This window comes from Micropterus dolomieu, linkage group LG02, assembly GCF_021292245.1.
Source record: "Micropterus dolomieu isolate WLL.071019.BEF.003 ecotype Adirondacks linkage group LG02, ASM2129224v1, whole genome shotgun sequence".
Lineage (NCBI taxonomy): Eukaryota > Metazoa > Chordata > Actinopteri > Centrarchiformes > Centrarchidae > Micropterus > Micropterus dolomieu.
In genome coordinates this window covers 26,918,847-26,936,592 of record NC_060151.1, presented here as the reverse complement: position 1 = coordinate 26,936,592, position 17,746 = coordinate 26,918,847, and the positions used below count along the sequence as shown (strand labels likewise).

At 37.6% G+C, this 17,746-nt stretch overlaps 1 protein-coding gene across 2 annotated transcripts; it reads right to left on the bottom strand.

Moving 5' to 3' along the window:
* Positions 1-2,446: 2,446 nt before the first annotated feature.
* On the bottom strand, positions 2,447-14,772 carry LOC123957938 (cytohesin-2-like). 2 transcript variants are annotated; one of them, XM_046031067.1, is made up of 14 exons: positions 14,692-14,762; positions 13,253-13,320; positions 12,547-12,626; positions 12,223-12,287; positions 10,433-10,499; positions 9,195-9,313; positions 7,505-7,585; positions 7,222-7,334; positions 6,721-6,869; positions 5,534-5,645; positions 5,348-5,424; positions 5,153-5,224; positions 4,779-4,927; positions 2,447-3,365 (listed from the first exon to the last, which is right to left on the bottom strand). In XM_046031067.1, exons 2-14 carry the CDS (start codon positions 13,290-13,292, stop codon positions 3,287-3,289), a joined length of 1,203 nt encoding a protein of 400 aa, XP_045887023.1. In that variant the 5' UTR covers positions 13,293-13,320; positions 14,692-14,762; the 3' UTR covers positions 2,447-3,286. The 2 variants fall into 2 exon arrangements, with proteins under 2 accessions (XP_045887023.1, XP_045887032.1); XM_046031076.1 differs by lacking the exon at positions 13,253-13,320 and having other exon boundaries at positions 14,692-14,772.
* Between the last annotated feature and the right edge of the window lie 2,974 nt (positions 14,773-17,746).

Here is a 17,746-nt window from a genome sequence, read left to right as displayed (position 1 = left end):
CAAGCCAACGAGGAGATGCCTCCCCCGGACTCCAATGCACAAACTAAACGCCCAGCAGCCATCCAGAGACCCTGCCCAGGGAAAAAGCATAATGCATCAAGATGCATCGACAATCGCCCCACAATCCCACCGCAGCCCACCAAACCGCAATCGAATCAACCCGCGCAGAGACCCCCACCCCCAGAAGCCAGGACACCCTGCGACCCCCCAAAGCGCAAAGGACCCCAGACCGCATGTCCCGGGGGAAGCTGTACCCCGCCCCAAGGAAGAACAGCAGAAAGCCGTGCCGGGAAGCTCCCTGCCGCCAGGGAGCGATAACGCGGGAGAACCAGGCCAACGGTGTCGTCCTTTCTCTAAGGCAAGACTGAGTCTGTATTTGGTCAGGATCTGCCTCTGTGTCGTCCTTTCTCAGTGGCAAGACTGAGTCTGTATTTGGTCAGGATCTGCCTCTGTGTCGTCCTTTCTCTAAGGCAAGACTGAGTCTGTATTTGGTCAGGATCTGCCTCTGTGTCGTCCTTTCTCAGTGGCAAGACTGAGTCTGTATTTGGTCAGGATCTGTCTCTGTGTCGTCCTTTCTCTAAGGCAAGACTGAGTCTGTATTTGGTCAGGATCTGCCTCTGTGTCGTCCTTTCTCTAAGGCAAGACTGAGTCTGTATTTGGTCAGGATCTGTCTCCGCTTTGTATCTCTGACAGTGAAGCGATACTCCGTCAGTTATATTCATGGTTTAGGGTGAGGTAGGAATTAATTTCGTTTTGAGTTTTAGTTTGATTTATCAATTTAATGATCAATTTAATGATTTGGTTAATTGTTGGAAAAAAGTGCTTTTAAGTTTGAACAGTGTGTTTATTTGATCGGTAACTATCAAAACCAGCTGATAGAAGGGACAGTTTTGGGCGTTCAGTTCTTCAGCTTGGAGTACCTGAAATCTCAGTGTGTCTTGGAGGCTCAATTTGAAATGTCACCTTTTAAGAATCACTGACTAATTGAAAATGAATAAATAAACTCTCTAATAATAAAATCTTGTTATTCTGCTTTATTCTTAAAAAAAAGGCAAACAATTGTAACATTTCGCCGTAAACAAGATGCTGTTGTAACTAAACTATAAATTGTCCAATGTGCAGCAAACTTCAGTCCTTTGCCCAATGAACATCTAAAGCTGTGTCAGCCAACGTCCGGTGTTTGCTTGTCTCCTATTGGTTCTGAAAAGTTGGTTAACTAACAACATTATAGTCTGTTTCACGGTTAAGCGTGTGTAGTTAGTCAGATTATTTCCCCCTTATTTTCAGTCTTTGTGCTAAGCTAAGCTGCTGACTGCTGTAGCCTCATACTTAATGAGAGATGAGTGATATAAATCTTCTCGTCTATCTTTCCGCAAGAAGAAGAATAAGCATACCCCTCCTAAATGATGAACTCTTCCTTTACAGGCTTAATGATTTTTGAAGAGTTTGTTTTACATTTCTTTGACGGGTTTAATTTAAAGTTAATTTACCCCTGTGATTGGTGTTGACAGGATGAGTCACTACCCTCCCAAATCCCAAATAAGATTTAGATTTCTGTTTTTGGAGTTTGACCTCTCTGACGTCTAATTAGCCACAAACATAATTAATGCCACTCTGTAGGATTACATACCGTAAGTTTATTTGTCTGTGAATGGCATGAATTTAGAGAAACAAAATGAATGTATGTTTGTTTATGCATGGGCTGTATAACATATAAAACAAAATATTTCCTTGTATGGTGTAATAGCAATAATCTCTGCACGTTGTGCAACATGTTATTGCAACAGGATAGGTTACCACTTTTATTATTTTCTTCACATTGGGTTTTAATAAGTTCAGAAGAAAAGAAAAAACATTTAATAGGAAAGCAATATGTTAATGATGCAACTGTTATTACTCTTAAACATACAGCGATAACCTCTGTGGGGAACCAAACAATAAGGATGTAAAGGCAGCGTCAACAGAACTCAAAATTTAAGTTGTCTGTCCTCTAATCCTGCAAAGTGTATTTTTCACAGGTAATTCAGGAGAAGCTCACGTTTGAAGAATACCACGTGATTAAATGTAGTTTGCAAAAAGTTTTGTGTGTGTGTGTGTGTACCTGCCAGGAAACCACAACTCTCTATCACAGCAGTGCACACCCACACAGCAGGAACTGCACAGGAAAAGCCTTTATGCATCAAATGCCCTCGGAGTCTGTTATATAAATACTTTAAATAACAATACAACACATGACTTCTCAGAAATGTAACTTCTTACATCACATCACCATTACAGTAACAATGTTGTATTCAGTGTGTCGCAATAACGCTTCATAAATTAAGTTAATAATTTGAATAGGAGCTCCCTGCTGAAAAGAAGCAGTAACATGGAGTGATGATGTAGCACCATCTGCTGGAGAAACAGCCACACAAACAGATTCATAATAAACATGTTTATTGTACAGGTAGTTTGAGTTTTCAATCAAAAAGTATTTAATTTATATATACAGTAAAGCTCAATAAAAATACACTGTGCAATTAAAAGTATTCATAACTTAATTTTAAAACTTTACAGAATCTTTAATCCCCTATTTACAACAGTTGATCAGTAATTAAGCAGTATACTGTAGAGAGGAAACTACTTACAGGATTTACTTAAGTGAAGTTAGAAAAGTGTAAAACTTTTTTAAAAGATTTATATTTTGTCTAGAAAATCTCCAATGAAAACACCCAGAAAAGGTTTAACAAAGTGCTACATACTCTTTTCGTCACAGATGCTCACGTAACAAGGCATTTAACAAATAGAAATCATATAAATAGAGAAAATATAGAAACATAAAACTAAAAATAGGAGTGTGGAAATACTACAGCATGTGACAGAAGTGTAATAATGTTGAGAGATGGAATGGATTTAAAGCCTTAAAAATGTCTTTGTGGTCGTTTTATGTCTCTGTGGTCGTTGTTTTGCCAAGCCAACAATCTGTCACCTTTGGCCCCGCCACCGCAGCATGTTTGACTTCAGGGGCTGACAATCCTGCTGAGAGAGTACTGGTGCGTGCAGTTTGCAGAAGTAATGTGAAGGCTTTACATTGCAAGCCACAAATAGCTCACTTTTCTTCTTTAACTTGTTTTCACAAGTGTTAGTTCCCAATTTGTACATTTTGTGCGAAATGCTGTGTGATTAAGCTTTGGTTTTATTTTTCCTGAAGAAAATGATTCATCCACAAAAAAACAAACAAACAAACAAAAAAAAACACATTGAGGATACAACTCAGTTGTTTACACTAATGTCTTGTGTTTCAGTCCTACGAGGAAGTGTTGTTAATGACCTTCCTCTTTCGTAGAGACACCAGGTCATAAAAATGGTCCTTGGTGATACTCGCCCTGAAAGAGAAGATTAAGATTCAGTCTGAAACTGAGCTCAACTATAATAGCAGTATTTTTACCACTTAAGACTAATTCCCATGGACTGCAGTCATTGCCATTGCTAGCAAGGGCTGCAACTAATGGTTATTTTCATTACTGATGAAACTCTTGACTCTTTAAAATGTCTGAAAATAGTAAAAAATGCCTGTCACAGTATCCCAGGACCCAAGGTGACGACTTCAAATTGCTAGATTTCAACTAGAACCTGCAAATGTTTGGAATTTCTAGCTCCATCTCAACAGCTGTTGGATGGTTTTCCATATGATTCGGTCATGTTCCTCTCAGGATTCATTGTAAGAACTTTAAATTTGTTCAATTCTTTGGTTTATGAGAAAACACCTGCAAATCTAATGTCATTCCCATCAGCCTCGGCTGTACTTTGCGATGATGGCTAATTAGAAAACTTTAGCATGCTAACATGCTAAACTAAGATGGTGAACATGGTAAATATTATACCTGCTTAGCATCAGCATGTTTTTAGCATTGTCAATATGAGCATGCTGATGTTAGCATTTAGATTGAAGTACCTCTGTGCTTTAGGACAGCTTTAAAGAGCTGCTAGTTTGCCTGTAGACTTAGATTAATTAATCATCATAATTGTAGTTGAATAATTTGTTAATCAAGCAAGTTTCAGCACTACAGTTAACTCCACTGGTGGTCTGGGAAGATGAATGTGCTACTTAAGGTTAAATTCCACCCTTTACTCTCAAACACTTAACATCACAGTTATGTTTATTGGAACAAACCAAGTCAAACGCAGAGTCTTAGAAATTTACCTGAAAGTGCATAAATTAAAGAAGTTTGACATTTAGGGAGAGTTAAATTGATACCACTCTCATATCTGTTTGTTAAACATGAGGCTACAGTCAGCGGCAGTTAGCTTAGTTTAGCACAGAGACTGGAAACTTCCCGCTAGCCTAGGTCTGTCCAAACGTAACCAAATCTGCATATTAGCACTTTTAAATTGTTCACCAATGAACAGATTTGGTTAATATGTACAAAACATAAGTGCAAAGAAAAATGACAATTTGCAATTTATGGATTGTAGTATTTCTTATTACTGGTCCCAGCCCAGAGATGGGGACTCGAGTTTGACACTCCGACTTAAGTCGCACACACAGTGACTTCAGACTCGACTTGGACTCTAGCTCAAAGACCTATGAGCATCTCTGTCCCAGCCAAGAAGTAGTTCGGACCATAACCCTCCGTCAAATTAAGCTGCAGGTTCAAATTTAAGAAAATGTAGCACTGGAGGTCAGATGATTTTATCCTGATAATCTTTGTTGCTTGTTTTAACACTTTGGGATGTTTCAGCCTGAGCCTGACGGCACCTGGCCTCCACGTGTTCTCCACAGCGTCAACAGCACTCACGTGATCGCTTCTATCCAGTTGTCCCGTTCTTCTGCAGTGGCTGCACTGAGCTTATAGGACTGATGTTTACCCTGCACCACTCGGCCTTTGTTCTCCGTCTTGCAGGCTTTTATCTTCTGTCCTTGGGGGTTATATAACTCCAGACAATACTGTTCAAACACACACATAGACACACATTTAGGACCGTTACTGTGTACATATGCTTTCTGTTTATTTTAATGGTCTTCTGATAGCCTTGTGACTCACTGTTTTAAACACAATTAATTCAACAGCTGCTGTATGATTAATTAAGTTCTGTGGCAGCAGATAAATGTGTGTGAAGAAGCTCAACACTCCTTCTCACAGTGCGATACCAAAAATAAATGATATGCTACCGTTTTGCTTGTGTCTTGTAGCTTCCTGACACACAAGTTCTCCAGGGGAATAATCCCAATTGGGTCTTTATCCTGGAAGAAGAGACAAACATTAAAGACTTAAAGATTAAACCTTTCAACCTGTAGAGGGATGTTTGGCATTTCCATATTTTGTTGTCTTAAAGGTTTTATAGCAGCAGAAAGGCAGATACTTACTGTGGTGTATTCAAAGTAGTACAGGCAGCTGTCTGTCAAAATGAACCACCTCCTCTTCCAGGTTTTAACTCGGCCACCTTTAAAAAATAAATAAAAAATGTAGGGATTAAGAGGTACACTCTGTTTCATTGTAATCTCCCCTGAAAGTCTTTTTCCCTGTGTGGTACAGGAAAAAGATCATCTCACCCATTTTAAGCAGCCAGCCTTCTCTGTCTGGATTAAAAAACGTCAGCGTGAGGTCGTTTCCATCATCCTCTGGGATTTTGAATGGTTCACTGCGGATGCTTGCATACAGTTTCTGGAAGACATTTCAAGACAGACAAGAATGTCAATTATAAAAGTAGACTGTATTAGTTTTTGAAAGTCTGATTTTCAACCTTTACTTTTGACAGATTCAAGTCATTTTATTTGGAAAATCCCTGCCAGATAGTAGTTAAAGTTAAAAAATAAAAGACAACATTTGTTGTCAGAGAGAAAACTGAAAATCCAGAAGATTGAAGATAATGAAATTATAAAAATCCCCCAAATTTGGGTATTTTCATGAGTCATATTCGAAGGATTCTTCAGATTGAGTAAATTCTCTCCCTTGTTCTCTTTAAGTAATGTGGACGATGCAAACTAAAATATATCACTGAAATGTTTTTTTGAGATCTTGAATATGGATGGTAATGTCAGTCGTTCGGCGCCACCATGAGGTTGACATTTGTAACTTTAAGTGGAATGTCTCAACAGCTATTGGATGGTTTGAAATGATTTCCGTGTAGTCCTCCTCAGGATAAATTATAATAACTTTGGTTATCACATTCCCACCAGCCTCAGCTCAATGTTCTGTTAAGTGCTAATTAGCAACTGTTAACACACAGGGTAAATGCTCCATATTTGTATTGCGCCTTTCTAGTGTTTTCGACCACTCAAAGCGCTTTTACACTACATCTGTATTCACCAGTCACACTCATTCATACACTGGCGGAACAGCTGCCAGGAGCAATTTGGGATTCAGTATCTTGCCCAAGGACACTTTGACACTCAACCAGGGGGAGCAAGGGATTGAACCGCCAACCTTCAATTAATGGCCAACCGTCTCTACCTCCTGAGCCCCTGAACATGGTAAACATTATACCTGCTTATACCTGCTTAACAACAACATGTTAGCATTTTCACTGTGAGCATGTTGACATTAGCACATGAGTGCAGCCTCTCAGTACAGGTTTAGTTATTTGTATACAGAGTATATATATATATAAATATATTATATGTAAATATATTCCTCTGACACATAGAAGGAAGTACAGCTCTTGAGTGATTAGTTTAGTGACAAACATGAGTTTATCGGGATATTATGAATAGGACATTAGTGAGTATTGGTAGCAGACCGTGAGCAGCTCGGTGGGCAGGTCCTCCCCGTTGTTGATTCCTCTGTTCATGGAAAAAAATCGCTGCAGACTGGGTTTGTCTTTCACGTTGGGGTTGTGGAGGCTCGTGTTCAGCATGATGATGGCAAAAGACAGGATGTAGCATGTGTCTGTTACACAGAACACAAGGACACATATACACACATATACATAATGCAGAAAACCACAGTTAGTTTTCTTCAGCTGTGCATCGTTAGCGCCGCTTCAGCTGTATAAATTGCACCCATTAAAAATAATAGGTTTAGCAAAAACACACATTGAACAATCTGTTTGCTCAGTGAGAGAGAGATAAGATGTTACTGCGGCTTCACTCATGTTTGATTGATTCTTCTTAACAGCGAAGAACTCGTCTCGCAGAGGTTTCATTTTTTAATCTATGAAATTACTGAAACAGTAATGAACTTTTAATTGGACTGCCAGAGAAAGTGAGTCAGGCAAGACAAAGAATCTTTGTGTTTGTACCTGTGGATTGGAAGACCCCTGGATTACAGTCACAGTAGCGAGTTGCAAACGCCTCCATCATCCTGTCAATTTTCTGAGCTTCTCCTGGGAGACGAAAGCTCCACAGAAACTGCCTGCAAGACAACAGAGATGCAGAAACAAACACACACACAGAGTCATGCACATGCTGGTAAGAAGGAGGAGGATTTAAGAAAATAACAAGACTGAAAGGTAAGACTGCTGCAACATGTCATGCTGACTTTCGCTCTTGCTTGCAAACAGAAGAGTATTTTGTGACACAAACCTCAGCGCCTGCACCAGATTCAGGTCTGAAAATTCATGCAGGCCCACAAAGGCTTTCAGTGTTTGCAGATGCATTTCCTCCCTGTGGGGAAATAAACACAACTGAAGATGATGAAAATAATCACATAAAACCATCTAATTAGTTACATTATAAAAACTAAAGGCCTAAATGTAAACTGTCTCAGAACAGAAGTATCGTTTGAAAACTGTGAAATGGAGAAATTCAAGAATTATTAAATAGAAGTCCCCAAAATATGGTTGCTGACAAAGATCTATCCTGTCTATAATGCACAAGCTAAAAACAGTTTATTCAGACTTCCTGAAAAGTCACCCAACAGCAGCCAGGTTTCCATCCATATGTAAATCAAATTCAACCAAATTGTGAAATAATCACCAAAAGAAAAATTAATATAAATCTACGTTTCTATCCACTAACATTGTGTGATTATTATTAGGAGTAGAGATGAACTGCTGCAAAAAAAACACACAGACAAATGTGATATTTGTGTATCAGAATTTTTTTTTCTCTCCCATTCATCATCTCACAACCCCTCAGATGTATCTGGTGACCCTTTGGAGGGCCCATCCCTTAGATTGGAAACCACTAGACTATCAAACTGTGTATGAAGCATGTCATTTACACTGGGGACGCTGGGGACATGTCCCCACCACTTTTTGAAATGGTTGATTTTGTATCCACCTCTTTTTGAAAGCATTTGTTAAAAGTTTCCTAAAAATTAGCTTGCAACAAAAAATGTTAAATTGCAAATAAAAAGTCTATGAGAAAGGTTTACTTTCAGGAAAATGTTAAATGCAATGTAAATATAGAAGAAACAGATCTGCCTTGTCCGAAAAAAAGTAACTAAAAGAACAAACTTCTGATTACTGCATTATATTCAATAATATTTTTATGTAATAATTTGTCACCGGCCACATGAATTTTGTTACCCTTCATATAAATTTCCACCATAAATTTGTGCAGAAAATGTCTCTACAATGCAGGAAATCAAGAGTTTAATGCTCGAAATCTTCTGGGGGTGGACTTCCAGACCCCCCAATGGAATTGCCTGTTTCATCAATGAATATTTCTTCTAAATAGCATTGGAGTATCTTGTTGTCTTGTTCTCGAAACTCCAGTATTGGGCTTTTCTCACTGCCCTAAGTGTTTCATCACACCCCTTATGTGAGCCCTTGAATGTCCCCACCACTTTGGTATTCAGTAGTTAAAACTAACTGCGTATTAAGTATAACTAGCTCCACTTTGAGCAGCTACAATAGTAAAATGCTGTTTACACAGTGATGAATCAGTATTAACAATCTGTAATCAGTTTCAGGAGACCTTTTACTGCAGTACTTTGATACTTTAAGTATATTTTGCTAACAATACTGCTGTATATCTACTAAATAAGTAGGATTTTACATTGTACTTTTACTGGAGTAAAGGAATATTTTTACATTGTACTTTTACTGAATTAAAGGATCTGACACTGCTAGTGTCAGTTGAGTGATCTTTTGTACCAATGAGTACTTCTGCTTTATCCCGCCTTAGCCCTAATGACCCGCTTCTCATCCGCCCTCCCCGGTTAGCTGGCCTTTTCAACATGGCAGAAGTGGTGGCATCAGTATATATTTTGTTTTTTAAAGTCCAAGTTACATCCACACATTAATATCCAAATCACTTGTGTTTGTACCTTTCTCCCAAGAAGTTGCCAATGGCCGTCTTGTTCAGTCCCTCCTCTTTGTAAAGAAACTCGGCCACCGACTCTGCACGCCATTCCAGCAGGCCATTTTCAATCAGGTAGAGGACACCCTGAAGCAAGGGAGGATGGAAAGTCAGATTTATATGAATTATTTGGACACCAGGAGCATGGAGTCAGTTATGTCCATGTTTACACACAGAAATGTGTATTTTATGTGGTGTAGGGTTGTTTTTCAGGGTGTAATCTGCACATTTGGCTTCAAACAGCTTGTTCAAAGTTTAAATGTTAAGTAATTTCATCAAAGGTTTTCTGTGTGCGTGTTTCAACTTACAGGACAGGCAATAAGTACCACAGCAAAGCTTTCATGTTCAAAGTCTTTCAAAAGTTGTCTTGAAATTCTTATCAGCGCTGCTAACTCGAGATAATCGAGAAAGTTTTTCTCCTTCTCGTTTTGTGTCCCTATCATCATTAATCACCAGATGAGAAGATGAGAAAGGTTGAATGAATATTGCATGCTGCTATCTGTAAATCTCAAAGAGTGTTTAGAGCCAGATCTTCAAAATATGACCTTTTCCTCTGAGTGTGTCCTCCTGCAGAGTGGTTCTTAAAATCAGTTGCACTTAAAGACACTCTTAACCCCAAGTATTCTTAAAACTTGTCATCCTCCCACTCGTCCTCAGGCCTGAGCGCAGCACTGTCACAGGCCAAGGGACGCAGAGAGGAAGGAACGAAAAGATGGAGGTCTCTGTGTTGAAGTGGCACTTCTGCACATCCTGTTCCCTGAAGTGGAACAGGATGTGGTTTTTCTCGCTATTCAGTCATCATTTGCATCTGTGAACAGTTTTCACATCGCTCAAATCTACATCCGCTCTGTGTGGAGTTACATTTGCTGTCATCTGGCTGAAGTGAGTGAAAGTAAAAGTACTACACCTACTGTACCTTTACTGTGACTCGCAGTAACATTGTGTTTCCACACAAACTGTTGGATCAAATGGCATGTAGCATGTCCGAAACTAAAGCTAATGTTACACACTTGGAAATATCTCTTTGAAAGTACTGTGTACTCTGTGTTCAGGTATACAGGTGACCAAATTCAAGTGCTGTGTGTTGATCAGGTGAAGCTACGCTAACATTGTATGTAGCAGGTAAAATAATCAAAATACCTTCCCACTAGTGCTATAAGATGCTCCCATGAAATCTAATACACAAAAAATATGATATCAACTCACCTTTTTGGGATCCATGTTGAATTTCTTTTTCCCACGTAAGAAACTTCTGTTCCTTAAAACATTTTTACTGCAACAAACGACAAGTCAACAATTTATTTTATAAACTAATATATAGAAACTTTTTCAAATAATCAGTCAATATTGTTATTTTTTCAATAAATAATTAAATGACAAATGGAGATGATCAAAATTAGATATCTTATGTTATTGTTTGTATCAAAAATGATACAAACAATAACAAAAAGAAAGCTTGTTGGACACAGTTTTCTCTCGATATTGTCTAGTGTGTTATACTTATACACTCTATACGACATATATAAACTGTGTATTTTGCAGTTTCCTATGTGAAATTTGTATTCTTTACATATGTCTGGACATTTTGTAATACATTTGTAAATGTTGGCTCTTCTTTCTGGATTGTTTTAATTAAGGTGTTTATTCAGATTTTGGATATTTGTATGCATGTTCTTTGTGTGTAGCTTCAAGGGGGGCTAAGACTTTAATGTCACTGTGCAACCCTGTGTAGTAAGAATGACTAAGAAATGTACCATAATCTGCTTTACACAGCATTAGCTTGTTGAGTCTTGATGGTCAGGTATATTTTTTGAGCATGACATGAAACGTCAAACTCAAAACCTCTAAATGTTTTTTGAAACTCAATATCACCATGATCATCAGATTAATTATTTTACCAACAGTTTAAAATTCTAATAATTCAATTGTCAATGCTATGAAATAAAGATAAACTGTTATCAATTATTTGGTATATCAATCAAGTAATCACTAAAATTAACTCCGGGAAACATTTTTTTTAATTTGTGAGGGAGTATTTTATCAAGTGGTGAGGTGTGAGCAGCACTACTGAGAAACTGGTGTGGTTACTGTGATACCAGTAATACAGTTGTAGCGAAATGCAGCACCACTTACATATTATCACCACCCTCTAAAAGCAGCGACAAAAGCAACAATAAGTTTAAATTTGTACATAGACATCCACATATTCTCAAAATGTCACAAGACCATTTTGTTTCCCATTTCTGTCACAGTGCTCAGTAACTCTGTTTTATTACACCCAGAGCTGCAGTACATGGCCACACTTTGTCCTCTGTAAATCTAAACATACTGTATCAACGATTACCAACAAGGGGTACTTCTGCTGTTGCTTTGGGGGCGTGCAGAGCTCAAATACTTTCTGAATAACACATTTTTTGACATGTCACGCTGTAACATTTGAGTGATTGAAAACTAGTTAGCAAGCAAGTTGAAAAAATTGGACAAGTTAGCTAGTGATGGCTAAGGTACCATGTGTGAGAAATGAGACTACTCTCCACCTGTTGAATTCATACTCCAAATAAATAGGGGGCAGCATATCACATATCAGGTCTGCTGTTATCTAGTTAGCTCAGTTAGCTGAGCTTAAAGTCATTGATAAATGGTTGAATAATAAAAGCTGCAAAGAAGGGTACTTCAGTTCATAATGGCTGTGGGGTGAACGAAAAAGGTCAGGATCCATTGGATGAGAAGCATTTTCATTTAAAAAAAGGTTTAAAAACATCAGGTTGAAAGGTTTGAATAGCAGGTTCATATATACTTTCAACCGCAGAGGCAGCGTCTAATGGAAACTATTCTGACTTCTGACTCAGGCAAATAAAAATTGCAATAAAGCTGCTTGCATGACTTTGTTAAACTGTGGTGTGGGAGTTTGACCTGCATCAAAGTGTCACTTAAATAAGAGGAAGAGGCCGCGGTGACTCATAGAATAGCTGTTCTAAACATTTGCTCATACTCACTTCTGCTCCTTTAGTTCAGGCCTGTGGATTTCTGGCATGACGTGATTGATTTCCAACCTCAGCTTCTGAGAGAGGGAGTTGAGAAAGAAAGAGGTGATGTTAGCTTGGGCTCAAGGTTTGCTGTTACGTCACAGACACCAGTGGACTGGTACATGACTCAGGAGCAATTTGTCCCTGAGTGATAAAATAACCTTCAAATTCATTTTTAATTTAAAAGTTGATGAATGAAATGCCTTTGTGTGCTGTGAAAAAGCTCTGCTGAGGCTGTTGGTGCACATAAAAGAATAATGAAAAGACCTTGGAAGGATATATTCACCGCAGTACCTGAATGTCATCCAGCAGCTCAAACTTGTGAATCTTGATTGTTTCACTCTGCCTCTCTCCTGGGGGGAGTTTTGGTGGAGCTGTGGGGCAACAAAAAGCCGCAGCACTGAGACAAGTACAGTTCAGGATGGTGAGATATACGTGATATGCAGCACAGTGGACTGTCTTGACAACCTTGCTCACGCCTACGCCTGCTCTCACAGACCAGCATGCATCACAACTTCATCCTTCACTAGTTAGAGAAGTGGTCGATGAATGAGAGCAAAAAGGGGCTGAAAATAAAAAATCTTCACTTCCTCTTTTTAGTTGAATCGGGTAGATTGTTGAGTGCATTATGGCAATTAAAGGACAATTCATCTTCATTTGTGGTTGTCCAGGAAAATGATTTGCAGCATGAAAATAGCTGTTACTTAAGTTTCAGTGTTGGATTATCTTGTATCATGGATCTCAAAAGTTGAAAAACATAACATGTGAAATGTGTGTTGTCTTTTAAGAAGGCATATAAAAGCAAAAACATAGAAGCTCCTTTAGTCAACAACATTGCAAGTTTTGTTACCCACAAGATCTACATGAGCAGCATTTAAAGTGAGATCACACAAATTATTTGACTTCTAATACTCTGAAATCATCTCACAACAACCTCTGAATTTGTTTTTGAGGAGCAGAATAATATAAAGTAATGATTAAAATACATATTTTAGCATACCTTTCCCCCAGAGAAAGCTGTCTTTTCTACGTATGGCCATGTTGTTGATGGTGTAGAGCGTTTGACGGCTGTACAGGAAACAAACTGAGTGTCAAGTGAGTGGAAAAAAGGGCCGGCGTTGCCATTCTGAGAGCTGTGACACTGAAGAGACTCTGAGCTCACGCAACAGCGTGTTACTGTATTTCTCATGACGTGCAGGGCAAAATGTTGACATGCAGTACGTGTGTGTATGGACATTTCTCTAAGAAACAGAACTGTCATTCATACACTAGATCTATGCAACACTGCTACTACTATTGCACATCTACTATTACAAATAATAGTTCTACAAAAGCAAATAATACTACTATTATTACAAACAATGCCTTACAAAAGAACAGGATAAAAGGAAAAACTAACAAATATGCATAAAATGGTTTTACCATGTAATTAGTTTTTTGTGTCAAATGTCTTCTTTAGCATGAAGGGAACAAAACCTAAAGAGAATGGCGCTTCTTTCATTTCTAAATATGAGGCCCCACCTAGTGGTGCTTCACAAGTTTTAAAACGTTAGACACTTGGTAAAAAGTGCAAATCATGATGTTTTATTACAATTCACTTGACATATTTACCTTTTTTGTAGGACTGAAAAACAAGCATTGTAAGCCTCCAGTCTCTTTCTCTAAGCTGCCATTCAGCATGTGGCTATAATAAGCAAAGTTACCATAAGACAAAGATTCATTACTCAGGGTTTCTGAATTTCTATATTGTCAACAAATCCCACAAAAAGTTTGTGAACACCAACAGAGATCTACGGCACAGAAGAATAAGATATAGCCGTCTTTGATCCACACACAATTCTTGACAGACTCAATTCATTGTTGTTTTTGCTTTTTTATGAGATTTGTTGATAGTAAGAAAAATATAGATTAGCACCAGATGCGTCCTTCAAAGGATAATATGGTTCTTTTGTGGGAGGACATCTATTTCTGCCACCATCAGTTGGTTTAATGGTGCATTACATTTTACATGGGAAGTCGGAATTTCCGAGTTTGTAGTTGGGAGAACCGGACTACCCCGACTTTGTGATCCAAGATGGCTGCTCTGAGTATCAACAGTTAGTGAAAACTGTGGTTTATACTGTTTATTAGCACTTCTGTGTACTTTTGTCTCATAGAAATGTTTGTACACAAAGCGCTGTCCAGCTGCTGTCTGTGGGTGTGTTGCTACAGTGTTTAGTATGAGTAACTACCGCACAATGTGTGTTTTTTTTAAATCAACCAGCGTAACAATAGCTAACTTGGCTAGTTGTAAACAATGGCTGGCCGAGACAGGTTTTCTGACTTGCTAGCTTAACTGACATTTTTACATCCGCCATTTTGAAAGATTTTTGTCCAACCAAATATTGACCTACATCTTTTATATCTCTATCACCGTAAACTCCCTCATTGGAGCATTACCTGTCGTTTTTTTGACAACCAAGCTAAGGTTAGCCATCGTATGAGATCAGTGATTCCTCCTTGTACTGCCGAAGGTATAGACTACTCCTGTAGTTGTTTGGGGACACGTGGAAAGATTGTGGAGTAGCTCAGCTAAATTTGAAAAAATATAATTTTGAACAGATCAAAATTAGATATCTTATGTTATTGTTTGTATCAAAAATGATACAAACAATAACAAAAAGAAAGCTGGTTGGACACAGTTTTCTCTCGATATTGTCTAGTGTGTTATACTTATACACTCTATACGACATATATAAACTGTGTATTTTGCAGTTTCCTATGTGAAATTTGTATTCTTTACATATGTCTGGACATTTTGTAATACATTTGTAAATGTTGGCTCTTCATTCTGGATTGTTTTAATTAAGGTGTTTATTCAGATTTTGGATATTTGTATGCATGTTCTTTGTGTGTAGCTTCAAGGGGGGCTAAGACTTTAATGTCACTGTGCAACCCTGTGTAGTAAGAATGACTAAGAAATGTACCATAATCTGCTTTACCCAGCATTAGCTTGTTGAGTCTTGATGGTCAGGTATATTTTTTGAGCATGACATGAAACGTCAAACTCAAAACCTCTAAATGTTTTTTGAAACTCAATATCACCATGATCATCAGATTAATTATTTTACCAACAGTTTAAAATTCTAATAATTCAATTGTCAATGCTATGAAATAAAGATAAACTGTTATCAATTATTTGGTATATCAATCAAGTAATCACTAAAATTAACTCCGGGAAACATTTTTTTTAATTTGTGAGGGAGTATTTTATCAAGTGGTGAGGTGTGAGCAGCACTACTGAGAAACTGGTGTGGTTACTGTGATACCAGTAATACAGTTGAGAGTGTGTTAAAACTAGTAAGTGGAGAAGTTGAAACAGTTAGCTAAAGGCTAAATGGCTAAAATAGTTGGCTAAAAGCAACAGTTTAAACAGCTAGCTAAAACTAATGATATAAATGTTTAAATAGCTAAAAGTAATAGATTAATGGTTAGATAGCCAACTTTTAAGTATTGTAGAGTGGGAAAATTGGTCATGTGACCACATATTTTTGAAGAGTCATCCACTTTACTCTCCCTGTGATGGAGAGAGGCCCATGGAATAAGTGATAAGCACATTTAAGATCGAAAAACATTTTTTTGCCGTTCAAAGTGATTTGATTCTTGTGTCTGTTAAATTACAGACAGGTTTGAGAAAATCATACACGTGTTAATGCTTTAGGAAGTTACAATATCAGGCTATGCTGTTAGCATGACGTTAAACTTAAACTGCTGGATGACACAATTTTGTTAAAATGCCAGGAATGGGGTAATTTGAGCCAAAAGACCTGAGGGAAGTTGAGCAAGCTATTTTACAGTTATTTTACATTGCATTCTTATTCATCACCGAAATGATGTGACATTATGCATTTTAGACCAGAAACCATTATGTCATGCTTCTATAAATGGAAGACAGACAGGCTTCAACTCATATTGTGGGTTTGGACAGAACAGTGGGAGAGGTACAAAAATGGTGGCACGGGACATGACCATTAACAGGATGACAAGCGATACATTCATATGAAATAACTAGGAGACATAGCTGCAATGTTTTACTATATAAGTGCAATTAAATGTTGGGAACTGGCATTTGAGCTTGCATGACGAAATTACATGATGTCCCCGACCCCCATGTGGCTCAACTTACCACTTTTTTTGGAAAGCCATATTTTGAAAACGGTTTATTTTAGATCTAAACTGATTATTCCCAGGGATGCACCACATCCTAAAATATATATAGTTGGAGACATTACTGTCATGTCATCACTTTAAAGACACCTCAAGTAAAAACTGTCTGGCTCAACTTACCATGCTCTCCCCTAACAGTTAAATATAGTAAGCTTAAAATGAATAAATGGTGAAATAGCTATAAGTAGTGGATAAACAGCTGAAACAGTTAGCTAAAGCAATTAATAGATAACAAGTTGAAACAACTAGCTATAAAAGTATCAGATAAAATTGATATTGATAGTTCTTAAACACGGTTTCTTCTTTTTATGAGGGACAAATTAACTAATTTCATTGTTGGTCTATTCTTTTCTGGATCTAGTTTCTTTGTTACTGGACTAATTCATTTTTACACTGACTCTTGTTTATGGAATTTCACAGATGTGATCACTGTAAGAGGTTTCCTCGGTACTTTTACTAGCTTTAATCAAATGAAGTTACTTCGTACTGACTGTTAAAAACTGTGATGCACAGACACAGAAGTTATTGGTTAGGGAAAGAAAATAGATAAAAACTTTAAATAGATTTCAGACAATGCAAGTCATCAAACATTTGTGTGGGGTTAGTTTTTTTGCAATAAGTCAGGTGTTATTTTAAACTTCATGAGTCGAGATTAGAGTGTATTTTAAGCAGGATGTGAGTTCACTTACTGTATCATGCTGAGACTGACTTTCTAATCGAAACAAAGGTCACTTAATGTAACTGGATAGTGTTTGTGTCTCACAGTGAACACAACTATGTAATCTAAGACTTTAAACACAAAATTAAAAATACTCCTACAGGACATATCTTGCTTCCCAATATGTATGCCACAACCTTAGGTACACACACATTTACATTCATTAAAAAATATATATTGCTCTATTTATATATTTCTCATGTATTTTTATTTTTAACTGCAAGTCTACATTTTTTCCTATTCTATTTTGCTCATCTGTATATATTTTTTAATAGCAGACTTCTGTTTATGTTGTCACTTGCTTTGTCATTGTAAACGTCTGTTTCCCATGTTAATAAAGCCCCATTGAAGTGAATAAATGCTTGACTGAAGAATGAACTGTCCAGTTTTGATGGAGGCCTCTAAATTATCTTATTTATTCAGATGCCAGAGGATAATACTCTGTCAACGTCATGCATTGTGTTATCTCTAACTTTGACAAAATGTGACTCCCCACTTACTGAAAAATTATTTCAGTACAGACATGAATAGGCCAACCAGAACAAATAAGCCTGACAATGCGCTCTCAGC